Source organism: Hyperolius riggenbachi, chromosome 5 (genome assembly GCF_040937935.1).
Source record: "Hyperolius riggenbachi isolate aHypRig1 chromosome 5, aHypRig1.pri, whole genome shotgun sequence".
Lineage (NCBI taxonomy): Eukaryota > Metazoa > Chordata > Amphibia > Anura > Hyperoliidae > Hyperolius > Hyperolius riggenbachi.
The window spans coordinates 42866114-42882659 of record NC_090650.1 but is presented as its reverse complement, the minus strand read 5'-3'; the positions used below and the strand labels follow the sequence as shown (position 1 = coordinate 42882659).

The 16546-nt window shown below is 48.5% G+C and overlaps 1 protein-coding gene across 1 annotated transcript in view; it reads right to left on the bottom strand.

The window, feature by feature from the left end:
- Positions 1-16546, bottom strand: part of LOC137518156 (macrophage mannose receptor 1-like) — a 335787-nt gene that overhangs the window by 245546 nt on the left and 73695 nt on the right. The window contains exons 10-11 of the mRNA XM_068235568.1: positions 13764-13879; positions 9360-9508 (exon numbers count right to left, since the gene is read on the bottom strand). Coding sequence (XP_068091669.1) covers positions 9360-9508; positions 13764-13879 — 265 coding nt within the window. The remainder of the gene's footprint in view (positions 1-9359; positions 9509-13763; positions 13880-16546) is intronic.

Here is a 16546-nt window from a genome sequence, read left to right as displayed (position 1 = left end):
AACCAGCAGTATATGTGGATTCCTCCCCCCCCCCCCAGTGATAGTGGAGGGCCAGACAGAGTACGAGGTTGGGAAGATTTTGGATTCTCGGCTGGTACAGAATTCCGTACAGTATCTGGTCCATTGGAAAGGGTATGGGGTGGAGGACAGATCTTGGGTACCAGAGAATCGCATGCATGCTGAGAAATTAAGGAAGAGGTTTCATCAGTCACATCCAGAGAAACAGGGTGGGAAGTGTCCGGAGTCCACTCCTCAAGAGGGGGGTACTGTGAGGGATAGCGGACCCGCTGCCAACAGGAATGAGGCAGCGGGCTCCGCTTCCCGGACTTCCACCGCCGGCGGATTTTAGGTTCGCGAACCGGGTTCGCGAACTTCCGCGGAAGGTTCGGTTCGCGTTAAAGTTTGCGAACCGCAATAGACTTCAATGGGGATGCGAACTTTGAAAAAAAAAAAAAAAATATGCTGGCCACAAAAGTGATGGAAAAGATGTTTCAAGGGGTCTAACACCTGGAGGGGGGCATGGCGGAGTGGGATACACGTCAAAAAGTCCCCGGGAAAAATCTGGATTTGACGCAAAGCAGCGTTTTAAGGGCAGAAATCACATTGAATGCTAAATGACAGGCCTAAAGTGCTTTAAAACATCTTGCATGTGTATACATCAATCAGGTAGTGTAATTAAGGTACTGCTTCCCACTGACACACCAAACTCACCATGTAACGCACCGCAAACAGTTGTTTGTGTAGTGATGGCCGTGCTGGACTGGTGCGCACCATGGCGAGAGTGCAGGTTTTGGTGGCTTTACAGCCCATATGGTCGCCTGGCTGATGTAGCTGAATGACAGAACAGTGACTGTCCAGCTGATCAAATTTGGTCTGACCACAATGAGGCAACGACCTTATTATCGTGGGTGTGCCCCCCGAGACACTCATCTAGGCGCCGGTCATTGCTTCATTGTGATACGCAAGCCCCTTCACCACGGCAAGGTAATGATCACGAAGGGGAATGGGCGCATGTACATGGCTTTTCTTTTGTTGTTGCAGCTGCCCGCAGTGCAGCCAGAAAAATTAGGCAGTCATGTACACGCACCAGAAAAATTACTACAGCGGCCGCTGCTAGCAGCGGCCTAAAAAATTCAGCAATCCGCCTGGAGTCCCGGACCCTGTTGGTGGTGGCGGAGAAGGTAGTCAATCGGCCTGCAGGCAGACATGCTGTGTGGAGAGACTGGGAGCGACTTAGTCTTCTTGGGGCAGCCCAGGCAGCCAGTCACACGGCGTGCAGGCAGAGATGCTGTGTGTGCGGGGACTGACTTAGTCTTGGGGCGGGCAGCAGCCCTCCGGGATCCATGCCTCATTCATTTTGATAAAGGTGAGGTACTTAACAGTTTTGTGACTTAGGCAACTTCTCTTCTCAGTGACAATGCCTCCAGCTGCGCTGAAGGTCCTTTCTGACAGGACGCTTGCGGCAGGGCAGGAGAGAAGTTGGATGGCAAATTGGGACAGCTCTGGCCACAGGTCAAGCCTGCGCACCCAGTAGTTCAAGGGTTCCTCATCGCTGTTCACAGCAGTGTCTACATCCACACTTAAGGCCAGGTAGTCGGCTACCTGCCGTTCCAGGCGTTGGTGGAGGGTGGATCCGGAAGGGCTACGGCGAGGAGTTGGACTAAAGAACGTCCGCATGTCCGACATCACCATAAGATCGCTGGAGCGTCCTGTCTTTGACTGCGTGGACACGGGAGGAGGATTAGTGGCAGTGGTACCTTGCTGGCGTTGTGCTGTCACATCACCCTTAAAGGCATTGTAAAGCATAGTTGACAGCATGTGCTGCATCCTTTCAGCCTTCAGGTGAGTTGGTAACAGGTCCGCCACTTTGTGCCTGTACCGAGGGTCTAGTAGTGTGGCCACCCAGTACAGCTCATTCCCCTTGAGGTTTTTTATACGGGGGTCCCTCAACAGGCAGGACAGCATAAAAGACGACATCTGCACAAAGTCGGATGCAGATGTAACATCCATCTCCTCTTGCTCTTCCTCAGTGACGTCACGTAAGTCAACCTCCTCCCCCCAGCCGCGAACAATACCACGGGAAGGTTGAGCAGCACAAGCCCACTGCGATGCCTGCTGCGGTTGTTCTCCTGCCGCCGCCCCCTCCTCCTCCTCCCCCAAAGAAACACCTTGCTCATCATCCTCTGAGTCTGACTCGTCTTCTGCACACGACTTCTCTTCCTCCTCCTCCTCCTCCTCCCCCCTCTGTACTGCCACAGGTGTTGAGGAAACAGCTGGGTCTGATGAAAATTGGTCCCATGCCTGTTCCTGCCGTAACGGTTCCTGGTCACGCTCATTCGCAGCTTCATCCGCCACTCTACGCACAGCACGCTCCAAGAAGTAAGCGTAGGGAATTAAGTCGCTGATGGTGCCTTCACTGCGGCTCACCAGGTTGGTCACCTCCTCAAACGGCCGCATGAGCCTGCATGCATTTCTCATCAATGTCCAGTTGTCGGGCCAGAACATCCCCATCTTCCCAGACTGTTTCATTCTACTGTAGTTGTAGAGGTACTGGGTGACGGCTTTCTTCTGTTCTAGCAGGCGGGAGAACATGAGCAGGGTCGAATTCCAGCGAGTCGGGCTATCGCAGATCAGGCGTCTCACCGGCAAGTTGTTTTTCCGCTGAATTTCCGCAAAGCGTGCCATGGCTGTGTAAGACCGCCTCAAATGCCCACAGAACTTCCTGGCCTGCTTCAGGACATCCGCTAAGCCAGGGTACTTTGACACAAATCTTTGAACAACTAGATTCATGACATGTGCCATGCAGGGTATGTGTGTCAGCTTCCCCATATGCAAAGCGGCAAGCAGATTGCTCCCGTTGTCGCACACCACGTTGCCTATCTCCAGGTGGTGCGGGGTCAGTCACTCATCCACCTGTTTCTTAAGAGCTGCGAGGAGAGCTGCTCCAGTGTGACTCTCCGCTTTGAGGCAAGACATGTCTAAGATGGCGTGACACCGTCGTACCTGGCATGCAGCATAGGCCCTGCGGAGCTGGGGCTGTGTAGCTGGAGAGGAGAACTGCCACTCAGCCAAGGAGGAGGAGGACAGCGAAGAGCATGTAGCAGGAGGAGAGGAGGTGGCAGGAGGCCTGCCTGCAAGCCGTGGAGGTGTCACAATTTGGTCCGCTGCGCCCTGCTTGCCATCGTTCACCAGGTTGACCCAATGGGCTGTGTACGTAATGTAGCGGCCCTCCCCGTGCTTGGCAGACCAGGCATCCGTGGTCAGGTGTACCCTTGACGCTCTTCGCAAGAGATGACACCACTTGCCTCTCAACTTCACGGTGCAGTTGGGGTATGGCCTTCCTAGAAAAATAAGTGCGGCCTGGCATCTTCCACTGCGGTGTCCCGATGGCCACAAATTTACGGAAGGCCTCAGAGTCCACCAGCCGGTATGGTAACAGCTGGCGAGCTAACAGTTCCGCCACGCCAGCTGTCAGACGCCGGGCAAGGGGGTGACTGGCCGAAATTGGCTTCTTCCGCTCAAACATTTCCTTCACGGACACCTGACTGCTGCTGTGGGCAGAGGAGCAGGAACCGCTCAAGGGCAGAGGCGGAGTGGAGGAGGGTGCCTGTGAAGGTGCAAGGGAGAAAGCGGCAGAAGCAGATGATGCACCTGAAGGAGGAAGAGGAGAAGGAGGGTGACTTTTCTTTTGTGTGCTGCTGCTGCTTTTGCTCAGGTGGCCATCCCATTGCTGTTTGTGCCTTTTCTCCAGGTGCCTTCGTAAGGCACTTGTCCCTACGAGAGTGTTGGCCTTTCCACGGCTCAATTTTTGTTGGCAGAGCGAACAGATGGCTTTGCTCCGATCTGAGGCACACACATTAAAAAATTTCCACACCGCTGAGCCACCCTGGGATGTGGGCACTATGGGGACCTCAACAGCTGATGCTGAAGGGCAAGTTGGCTGGCTGTACATAGGTGGTGATACATGGTGCCGGACACTGCCACCAGCTGTTTCTGACGAAGAGCTGCCCCAGCTTCTTTCAGCAACTTCTCTCCTCCTACTACTCTCTGACTCCCCCTCTGAACTGTCCCCCTCTTCATCTCCTCTATTGGGAACATACAGAGGATCCGTATCATCATCATCATCGTAATCATCCTGCCCAGCTTCGCTTGCCTCAGAAAAATCCAAACATGCACCATCAGTAGGTCCTTCATCCTCCTCACACGTTACATCCATAGTGTTGGCACGTAACTCAGACATATGAGCTGGTGAAAATTCATCTGGCTGTAACAACAATGGCTGTGCATCAGTGATTTCACCACTAAATAATTCTTGCGAAGTGTCAAATGCAGCGGAAGTGGTGCTAGTAGTAGCGCTGGTGGCTGAGCAAGATGAGGTGTTCTGTGTCGCTAAATACTCAACCACGTCCTGACAATCTTGGGAGGTGATGATGGGACGTGCCTTCTTCCGAGCACTGTACTGTGGGCCAGGTCCACACGAAATTACATTTACACGACCTCGCACAGACCTGCCGGGTGGCCTTCCTCTGGCTCTGGCACTACCTCTTCCTCTACCTGTTTTGTCCATATCGGGTATGCACGGAGTGGTATATCACACTGCGTGCACTCACGTAGGTAGGTGGGTTCACTTAACTGCACAGGTATGCGCACTGATGCGGTGGGTTCACTGAACAGAACAGGTATGCAGTGGCGGGTTCACTGAACAGAACAGGTATGCAGTGGCGGGTTTACTGAACACAACAGGTATGCAGTGGCGGGTTCACTGAACAGGTATACAGTGGCAGGTTCACTGAACAGAACAGGTATGCAGTGGCGGGTTCACTGAACACAACAGGTATGCAGTGGCGGGTTCACAGAACAGGTATACAGTGGCGGGTTCACTGAACAGAACAGGTATGCAGTGGCGGGTTCACTGAACACAACAGGTATGCAGTGGCGGGTTCACAGAACAGGTATGCAGTGGCGGGTTCACTGAACAGTACAGGTATGCAGTGGCAGGTTCACTGAACAGAACAGGTATACAGTGGCGGGTTCACTGAACACAACAGGTATGCAGTGGCGGGTTCACAGAACAGGTATACAGTGGCGGGTTCACTGAACAGAACAGGTATGCAGTGGCGGGTTCACTGAACACAACAGGTATGCAGTGGCGGGTTCACTGAACACAACAGGTATGCAGTGGCGGGTTCACTGAACAGGTATACAGTGGCGGGTTCACTGAACAGAACAGGTATGCAGTGGCGGGTTCACTGAAACACAACAGGTATGCAGTGGCGGGTTCACTGAACAGGTATACAGTGGCGGGTTCACTGAACAGAACAGGTATACAGTGACAGGTTCACTGAACAGAACAGGTATGCAGTGGTGGGTTCACTGAACAGGTATGCAGTGGTGGGTTCACTGAACAGGTATGCAGTGGTGGGTTCACAGAACAGGTATGCAGTGGCGGGTTCACAGAACAGGTATGCAGTGGCGGGTTCACTGAACAGGTATGCAGTGGCGAGTTCACTGAACAGGTATGCAGTGGCGGGTTAACTGAACAGGTATACAGTGGCGGGTTCACTGAACAGAACAGGTATGCAGTGGCGGGTTCACTGAAACACAACAGGTATGCAGTGGCGGGTTCACTGAACAGGTATACAGTGGCGGGTTCACTGAACAGAACAGGTATACAGTGACAGGTTCACTGAACAGAACAGGTATGCAGTGGTGGGTTAACTGAACAGGTATGCAGTGGTGGGTTCACTGAATAGGTATGCAGTGGTGGGTTCACAGAACAGGTATGCAGTGGCGGGTTCACAGAATAGGTATGCAGTGGCGGGTTCACTGAACAGGTATGCAGTGGTGGGTTCACTGAACAGGTATACAGTGGCGGGTTCACTGAACAGAACAGGCATACAGTGACAGGTTCACTGAACAGAACAGGTATGCAGTGGTGGGTTCACTGAACAGGTATGCAGTGGTGGGTTCACTGAACAGGTATGCAGTGGTGGGTTCACAGAACAGGTATGCAGTGGTGGGTTCACAGAACAGGTATGCAGTGGCGGGTTCACTGAACAGGTATGCAGTGGTGGGTTCACAGTACAGGTATGCAGTGGTGGGTTCACAGAACAGGTATGCAGTGGCAGGTTCACTGAACAGAACAGGTATGCAGCCAGGAACAAGCTAAGCCTAATCTTTCCCTATGAGAGACAGTCTGCAGCAGCTCGCCCTACTCTCACTAACGCAGGCACACGAGTGACCATAATGGCCGCCGCTGCCTGCCTTTTATAAGGGGGGGAGTGGCTCCAGGGGCTAGTGTAGCCTAATTGGCTACACTGGGCCTGCTGACTGTGATGTAGAGGGTCAAAGTTGACCCTCATGGTGCATTATGGGGCGAACCGAACTTCCGCAATACTTCGCCTGCGGGACACGAACGCGAACCACGGAAGTTCGCATGGAACTGTTCGCAGGCGAACCGTTCGGCCCAACTCTACTGTGTGGTCGGCGGAGTCCGTATGCTCGGCGGACTCCGCTGCCCAGTTGCCTCCCGTGGGGTCTCCTTCGCCGGCACTCACCCGGCGCTTGGCGTGCACGCGCGCGAGGAGACAGGAACTTTATCGTTCCCGAAGAGGAGTCAGCTGACCAGGCTGGTCAGCTGACTCCAGCAGGGCCAGCGATTGGCTGGGCAGCTGGGGGACACTGCTAGAGCGTTCCCCAGCATAAAAGGAGCTCTCTGTCAATTTCTCCTTGTCTGCTGTCATGAATACACATTCTGTGTTAGCGCTCAGACCTTAGTGCAGTTCCCTGGTGTTGATACTAAGGATTTCACACCTTAGTTAGGATTGTATTTTGATATTGTATCTGTGTTTTGACTTCGGCTATCCTTTGACTTCGGCTATCCTTGACGACTCTCTCTCTCTTCGTTATTGTACCTTTGCCTATCTGATTCTTGTTGCCAACCTCTGCCTGATTACCGATTACTCTCCTGCCTTCCAGTCCTGTACCGCTGCCGTCATCTCTGTTGCTGAACCCTTGCCTGTCTGACCTTTCTCCCTTCAGTGGAACGTCTCCCACTGGAGGGTTATCTCTGAGGCTTGCCTCTCCGAGATGCCTGCCCCAAGCAGACGATTACTGCTAGGGGTCGAGATTCCTCACTCTGCCTGGTTAGAGGATCTCACTCACGGGGTTCCCATTCAGAGGTAACCACACCTCTGAGGAATTGCCGTGTGGTGGACATTTCCACACTATCTGATATATTACTGTCTTTATTGTGTTCTTTTGCTGGTGTCCAGAGGTTAGCAATATATCGGATTATCGGTGATACTGCAGATCGCCAATAATCAGATTCTCTCTGCATGCTGACACCGATCGTTACAACATGTCTCCATAATTAAAACCCATGTATTGTATTTGCCCATTTGTCCCGGTTATTACACCGTTTAAATTATGTCCCTATCACAATGTATGGTGACAATATTTTATTTGGAAATAAAAGTGCATTTTTTTCTGTTTTGCATCAATCACTATTTACAAGCTTATAATAAAAAAAAAATAGAAATATTTCATCTTTACATAGATATTTAAAAAGTTTAGACCCTTAGGTAAATATTTATGTGTTTTGTTTTTTTATTGTAATGTTTTTTTTATTATTATTAAACATTTTATTTGGGTATTTTTGGGAGGGTGGGATGTAAATAGTAATTTTTGTAATGTAAATACATGCTTTTTTTTTTTTTTAATGTAGATGTAGTTTTACTTTTTGGCCACAAGATGGCAACCTTAGGTTTGTTTACATGACGTCACTCTAAGCGTAACATGTACGCTTAGAGGGACGTAGGGGGGACGTAGGAGGCAGAAAAAGCTAGGCTTCCAAGAGAAGCTGTCGCTTTTTCTGCGGGGGAGAGGAATCAGTGATCGGGCACCATGGCCCGATTCACTGATTCCCTGGCTAACAAACCGCGGGTTCGGGAGCGCGCGTGCACAATCGGCCGCGGGAGCGCACATGGCCTCCTGGACGTAGCTTCTACGTCCAGGATGCGAAAGTAGTTAACCTCCCGGGTGTTTTAATTCCCAGCGGCTGTGGTTTTTTTCAGCTAATTTTTTATCATGTAGCTAGCCTAGCGCTAGCTACATGATTCCCCCCTCCCTGCTCCCTCCCTCCCACCCTTCTAATCGCCACCGGCAATCATGCCCATCAGGAAATCCCGTTCTGTACGGGATTTCCTTTAGGGCTTCCCCGTCACCATGGTGACGAACGGAATGAGGTCATCGACGTTGTGACGTCACAGGGAGTCCCAATCCACCCCATAGCGCAGCCTGGCGGTCTGCGGGGGGGGGCTCTCTTTCGCGTCAGGTAGAGGCGAATCGGCGGCGAGCGGTAAAACACGCAGCTAGCGAAGTGCTATCTGCATGTATAAAAAAAAAATTATGCAAATCGGCCCACTAGGGCCGGAGCAATCCACCGCAGTGTTACTGGACGAGCTGAGCTCGTCCGTAATGCCCAGGAGGTTAATATACTCCTCTGACATGCATATTTAAAAAGTTCAAACCCTTAGGTAACTATTTATGTTTGTTTGTTTTTTAATTGTAATTTTTTTATATTAAAAATTGTATGTGGGTAATTTTTGGTATGGGAGGTAAACCGCTAATTTTAAATGTAAAAAAAAATGTATTTATTTATCAAAAAATGGATGTGTGTGTAGTTTTACTATTTGGCCACAAGATGGCCACAGTGAAAAAGTCCTGGAAGTGTGATCGTACACTTCCAGGAAGAAGAATGAAGATGGAGAACTTTTTGTAACTCAGAAAAGGCTGTCATTTTTTCTGCGGGGGGGGGGGGGGGCTACAATCAATGAATGGGATCTATAATCCATTTCATTGATCGCTGGGCTAACGGCCGGTGGCGGGAGCGCCCGCAGGAGTGCGCGCAGCACAACTGGACGAGAATGTTCATCCAGTTGGGCTTAAGTGGTTAAAATAATTCGTTGTAAGGGTAAAGGTTAGTGCTACCGTAGGAGTGAAGGGGGGGGTAGTACTAGGATAGGAGAGTGTTAGTTGTCAAGAGAAGAAGGTAAGGATTGAAGTGGGAGGTTAGTGTTAGATGTTATAAGAGGGGAAGGTTATTGTTAGAATAGAGTTCAGAGAGGGGAGAAGAAGAGATATTTCCCAAAAAAAATGAACTTCTGCAATATACTGAGCCAAAAAAACAGGCAACCAAAGCAAATGTATGCAAGAAAGCAATCTTTTTTAGAGTGTAAGGAGGCTCTCTGACACTAGGAAATGGGGGGGGGGGGGAGGTTCAACTTCAGTGTTTGCAATAGGTGGTATATTACCCAGATACGCCCCTGAATGGACAATATTGGGACTGACTGACTTACCAGGCATGTTAATATTCCAGTGTGTGAACAGAACCTTCTCATTGGTAGTCCATCTAAAAGTCCTTCTTTCTTTTAAATTTGACAGTCCTATCCAGAAATACTTTTCCGGTCTCAGCCCGATCAGACTTGTTAATAAAGCCTGTTCAAACCTGCAGTAAAAAGCCAAACAATAACATTTTCAGAGGACCAAGCATAAGATTGTTTTAAAATGAAGAAGCTTTTCACCAAGTTTTACTTCCTTTACTTACAATGAAAAAATGGATTAAGCATTTGTTTTGGCTCCCATTGTTTAATGCATGTGATTTTTAATTGCTTTGTGCATTGCATGTCTGTACTTTTTGAAATGAATATATTGAAGACTCCTGACTGGCAGCATACACTCGCTCCTTATTACCACTAGAATGGGAGTTTCCATCCCAGCATACAGCAGAGCACCTGATCAAGCCCACCTCTTCCCACTGCAATACTACAGCTCTGCAGCTCCTCCCAGCTCAGTGTGAAATGAAGCATTTAGGGAACATTTGCCCTAGAACAGGCATGGGCAAACTTGGCCCTCCAGCTGTTAAGGAACTACAAGTCCCACAATGCATTGCAGGAGTCTGACAGCCACAGTCATGACTCATAAAGGCAAATGCGTTGTGGGACTCGTAGTTCCTTAACAGCTGGAGGGCCGAGTTTGCCCATGCCTGCCCTAGAAGCATACACTTTTGGACACGAAATTGCACGCAAATTCAAATTTGCATACATGTATGTTTTTGCATGCGTTGACAATAACAAAAAAAAAAGTATGCAAAACATGCAAAAAAAAAATGCAAATGCATCCAGAAACTGCTGTCCAAATTTTTCTGCATGTAAATTCTTGATAGAATAGACACAGGCCCATTGAAATACATTGTTATGCGAATTTGTGTGCAGCAAATCCACATGAATTTGCACCTAGTGGAAAATAACCCTTTAACTCTTTTCACACCATTCCAAAGAGTTTAAAAACAACTCATGTACCTCTAATCACCTTAAGGGACCCATACACTGGTCGATTTCAGCCATCGATCGATCGATTCTATAGAATCGATCAATCAGAAATCGATTCTATTAAATCTATCGAACGATTTTGATCGATTTGATCTATCTGACAGGATGGAAAATCTAGGTCGATCTGCTGAATTTTATCAGGGCTGATAAGAAGCAAGCTGAACAGTGAAGAATGAAACAGAGAGCAGGATAGGTGTTTTCTGTAATGTTCCCACTGATATACATGGTAAAATACATGAGGGTGCTTCGTCTCTGGTTCACTTTAAAGGAAACCAGTAATGATTTAAAACAAAAAGAGTTTCACTTACCTGGGACCTGTTCCAGCCGCCCTGTGCCCGCACCAGTGCTCAACGATCCTCCGGTCTCCAGTCGCTGGCCACTGTGCTTGTACGGCCCTGGCCACACGTGTCCTTGTACGCGCTCCCTTTGCCGGGAGCGTCCTGCACAGGCCCAGTACAAGGTTTTCTCGATGACGCGTGGCTAGTGGGCGTCTACTCGCAGTTGGAGAAAGCAAAACTGAGCCATGGCGGGGGACCGGAGGATCGTTGAGTACCAGTGCGGGTACAGGGCGGCTGCAGGGGGTGGCAGAAGCCCCAGGTAAGTAAAAAAAAATTTTTTTTTAATCATTACAGGTTTTCTTTAAGCATATCACTTGTAATTCTTTAGCACTGATGATTCATCTCTTCTTTTAAATCAGCCTGCATTTCCCACTTATGCTCTCATTTCTGATCACTCTTCAGTCTTCCACTTTCAACAGCTCTCTTCCCATTTCTCCCTCTCTTTTATTCACTCCTCGGCTTGCTTCTTGTGAGATTTTTCTATTTTTTAGGAAAGGTTTTGGTGCGCCGTATCAATTGTTACGTATAGAGTGCTTGGGGGGCCCCATTGTAAAACTTGCATCTGGGCCCACAGCTCCTTAGCTACGCCATTGCCTGCTACACTGTTATACAGGTGTGGGGAAGGGAGTATTACACTTTAGTCATACCCTTGGGAAGTGGCAGCAGAGATGGTGGTGGAGTGAGCATTCTACTCTCTGACTACTGTTCCATTAAATACGCTGACCATACGTCCCACTTTACCCGGGAAAGGTCCCGGATTCGGGGTCCCCTGTCCCAGGCTGCATGAGGGACTCTGGCCACCGTACTATTGCATGAACTGGCCACGGCGTCTAATAGACGCCACGCCAGTTCATATCCCGCAGCCCCGCTTCAGCCTGCATAGTCTTTCGGCAGGCAGAGCAGGGCTACGGGAAGATGGCGTCTGAAGCCCTGTATTGGAGACTATTTGTGTCTCCAGTACAGGGCTTCAGGCGCCATCTCCAGGTAGCCCTGCTATTGCATTCAGCGCGGGAGATTGCAGGAGGATCGTCCGGGGAGCTGCGTGCCAGAGGCCGGGAGAGGGACTTCTGTCAGGTGAGTAAATTCTGTTGTTTTGCTGAAATGTGGCCCAAATTGCATTTGTTTTCTGCTGAAATGTTGCCCACATTGCGTTTGTTTTTTGCTGAAATGTTGCCCAAATTGCATTTATTTTCTGCTGAAATGTGGCCCAAATTACGTTTGCTTTTTGTTGAAATGTGGTCCAAATTATGTTTGTTTTCTGCTGAAATGTTTCCCACATTGCGTTTGTTTTTTGCTGAAATGTTGCCAAATTGCTTTTCACCAGACAATAATCACAATGTGGGCATCATTTCACCAGAAAATAAACGCAATGTGGGCAGCATTTCACCAGACAATAATCCCAATGTGGGCATCATTTCACCAGAAAATAATCGCAATGTGGGCAGCATTTCACCAGAAAATAATTGCAATGTGAGCAGCATTTCAGCAGAAAATAATCGTACAGTGGGCAGCATTTCAACAGAAAATAATCGCAATGTGGGCAGCATTTCACCAGAAAATAATCACAATATGGGCAGCATTTCACCAGAAAATATTCACAATGTGGGCAGCATTTCAGCAGAAAATAATCTTACAGTGGGCAGTATAACACCACAAAATAATAGGTGTCCCAGTTTAGGTAGTAGGTCTATAGGTGTCCCCAGTTTGGGTAATAGGTCTATAGGTGTCCCCAGTTTAGGTAGTAGGTATAGAGGTGTCCCCAGTATAGGTAATAGGTATATAGGTGTCCCCAGTTTAGGTATTAGGTATATAGGTGTCCCCAGTTTAGGTATTAGGTATCCCCAGTTTAGGTAATAGGTCTATAGGTGTCCTCAGTTTAAGTAGTAGGTATATAGGTGTCCCCAGTTTAGGTAGTAGGTATATAGGTGTCCCCAGTTTAGGTATTAGGTATATAGGTGTCCCCAGTTTAGGTAATAGGTCTATAGGTGTCCTCAGTTTAGGTAGTAGGTATATAGGTGTCCCCAGTTTAGGTAGTAGGTATATAGGTGTCCCCAGTTTAGGTAGTAGGTATATAGGTATCCCCAGTTTAGGTAGTAGGTATATAGGTGTCCCCAGTTTAGGTAGTAGTTCTATGTGTCCCCAGTTTAGGTAGTAGTTCTATGTGTTCCCAGTTTAGGTAGTAGTTCTATGTGTCCCCAGTTTAGGTAGTAGTTCTATGTGTCCCCAGTTTAGGTAGTAGTTCTAGTTGTCCCCAGTTTAGGTAGCCTGGAAGGGGGAGTGAGCACACACAGCAGCGAGGAAGGGGGGACGTCTCCCCCTCCTCTCTCACCTGGGGCTCCCGCTCCCCCTTCCTAGTTTTCCTGAGTGCATTGTGGCAGTGGCCAGCGAACAGCTTACCTGTTCCAGGCGCGCGAAGGAAACTCTGCAAGCAGCTGCCTGGTCTAGTGACGTCACTGACTAGACCACACCAGCGGCATGCAGAGTTTCCCTCAGTGTCGGGAAATAGTAAAATCTCCGGCGCTGCCACTCTGCTGGAGGGGGGGGAGCGAGTTCCCCTCCATGTGTGTGTGCTCTCCGCCACTTCCCCCTTTCTCCCCAAAATGGCACAAAATAATTATAATAAAAAAAATAAGCAGCCAATAGGTGGCCGCCCCCCCCCCCCCTGGGGCCGCCCATGGCACCGGCCCACGGGTGCTTCTTAATAGATATGGGTCTGCACAGTAGGAAGGGGGAATCCTCATTAGGAGCAGAAAATGTACCCCACAGGGGCACTTTTTTTTATGACAGATTCACTTTAAAGTTGGCTATTCTAAAATCCATCATTTTAGTTGTCCCCCTGCTTACATCTCTGATAAGGTCAAATGTTACCAAAAATGCTTTATGTTTTATTAATCACCATACAATTGTCCCTGTACCTTACATTGTCTATCACTTCTATATTATGCACCAATGTCTGTATATTTTGTACCCTTGTCTGTTTCTTCCATTGTACAGCAATACAGAATATGATAATACAGTAAATCATTAATAATACCTGTCTTCAACACTCATAAGAATAGCTGCATTGTTATTGCAATTGGTCTTAGCCTCTGAAAACGTGGACAGTGTTTCACCAATGAGGTAGCAGTAGAAGCCGTGTCTCCTCCATCCCTGGAAGCACAAAAGAGCAATAAACAAACACGCGAAACAATCCTGCCGCAAGCATGGACATGCCAAATTCATCTGCACAGGACACAGCACCACAGCCAATCAGAGAGGGGCAGGGAAGAGGGGGCATGTTTGGGACAGAAGGACACTCAGACATACAGTGGATGGCTTGGAAATTATTATTCTAGATAACTGAAATAGTTTGTGTAAGCGGAGAATGATGGAACAACTAAAATGACACAAATTACCTGCAGTGAAATAATTTTGTAACTACCTATAGGGTATATCTTATTTCTTTATTCAATACTAGCTGATTGCCCGGCGTTGCCCGGGTATGTATTTGGCTGGTGTTGGCTCGGCCCACAATGACCAACTTTGTGAGCTTTGCAGTCTTTGGTATCAATAATTTGCATTGAAATTAAAAAATCTGATTGGCTGTTTGTGGCTTCACCCCCTTTTCTGAATTTGAACCCCTGTCACCCAATGACCAACTGTACCAGGTTTGAGGCCTGTGCCATTAACAGTGCAAGAATGGTAGCAATTAAATATTCCCCTTGAAAAGCAATAGGTGAAGTTTGATTCACTTTTGTAGGCTCCACCCACTTTTCTGAATATTAATCTCAGTCACCCAGTGACCAACTGTGCAAAGTTTGAGAACCCTGCCATTAACAGTGTAAGAATGGCTGCAGTTTACATTTTCCTAAGGAAATTTGTATTTGTCTCCACCCACTGATGACCCGGCGTTGCCTGTGTATGTATTTGACTGGTGTTGGCTCCGCCCACTTTCTAACCCTAACGCACAAACACTCAATGACCAAGTTTGCGAGCTTTGGGGTCCTTGGCATCAATAATTTGTATATTCCCATGAAATGAAACAAATCAGATTGGCTGTTTGTGGCTTCACCCCTTCTCCAGCATTTGAACCCCAGTCACCCAATGATCAACTGTAGCAGGTTTGAAGCATCTGCTATTATCAGTGTAAAAATGGCAGTGTAACAATCTCTGGAGACGAGGCTGCGGGCAGTCAGGATACCCCCGCAGCTGCTTCGGTTTATCTGTCGGGCATTTCTCCCGTTCCTCCGGCGTCTAGCACGCCGAGGAAGGGACTGTCAGAGGCTCATAGGGTGGCTTTGTCACGCGCGCGCGTGCACAGACAGGACCTTTATGCGGGGAGGAGGCGCGTCAGCTGACCTGCCGGTCGACTGACGTCAGAGGAGACTCTCGGCGTTTCCGATTGGCTTATGGGTGTGGGCGTGGCCGAGGGGTCTCCTCCGCTTCTTAAGCCACTTGGAGTCACTTGCAAACTGTCTGCTGTTGCGAATGCTTCGTGTAGCACTCAGACCTTAGATAGATCCGGTGTGCTTTGATCCGGGAGGAAACCGGGGATTTCACACAAGACTAGGATTTATTACTATCATTGTTGTTATATTGCTTGATATTCTGTGTTTGACTCTGGCTCTCTTCTGACTTCACTTTCGCTTAATGATTCTGTACTTTAGCTCACCTGATCCTGTTGCTGACTCTGCCTGAAATATCTCTATCCTTTTGCCTGCCGATTTTGTACTGTATCTTCCTGTCTGTTGCCAATCCAATCTGTCTGACCACTCCACTCACCAGTGAGCCCTTGTCACTGGTGAGGTTCATTACGGATAGTACCCACCAGCTCCTCTGGTGAGGTTCTGCCAAACTGATCAGTATTACAGTTGCACCAAGCACTATACACTTGCAATTACCTTATCAGCTATACTTGCATTATTGGTGATTCTGCAGATCACCATATAATCAGGTATAGTGTCTGACTTATTGGTGATACTGCAGATCACACAATAACCAGACCCCTGTTTTGCTACACCAATCGTTACAGAACAGCAGACCAAAAATGTCTATGGAGACACTATGCACTCAGGTCAAACTGTTGACAGCCTTACCAATTCAGTCAACACACAACGGACACAAATTAACCTATTGTCTGAGGTTGTGACCCGACTTCAAAAGACCAATGCATCAGTATCATCCCCTGTAGTCAGTGAGCCCAGGATGCCACACCCTGAAAGATTTTCAGGGCACCGGTCTGATTTCCGGAACTTTAAGCATTGTTGCCTATTATATTTTGAGTTACGCCCGGTATCTTCGGGCTCTGAGAGTCAGCGAGTTACTTTTATAAAAGCGTTATTATCTGGTGATTCGCAGACGTGGGCTTACAGTCTTCCCACTGGTCATGAGGCACTAATATCTGTTCAGGAATTTTTTAAAGCTATGGCAATTATATATGATGATCCCGATTTAGCTATGACTTCAGAGAGGAAGCTCAAAACTCGAGGTAGAGCGCCAGGGAAACCTTCTCCTATCCCCTTCTCTGCTCCTGACCCTTCTTCTTCTCCTCCTCAGGATGAACCGATGCAAATCGGACAATCTAAGCTCTCTGAGGTTGAGAAAAACAGGAGACGTACTGAGAGACTCTGCCTTTACTGTGCAGAGAGGGGTCATATGGTACAAAACTGTCCCAGGAAGGCGGAAAACTCTACCGCCTAGGTGTAGCTGGAGGTACTACCCTAGGCAATTCTTTCATACCTCTAAAAAGTAGTCGCTTACTTCTCCCGTGTTCTATCACCTGGGAAGATCAAGTCCGGTCTACCCAGGCCTTTATAGACTCGGGTTCTGCAGCTAGTT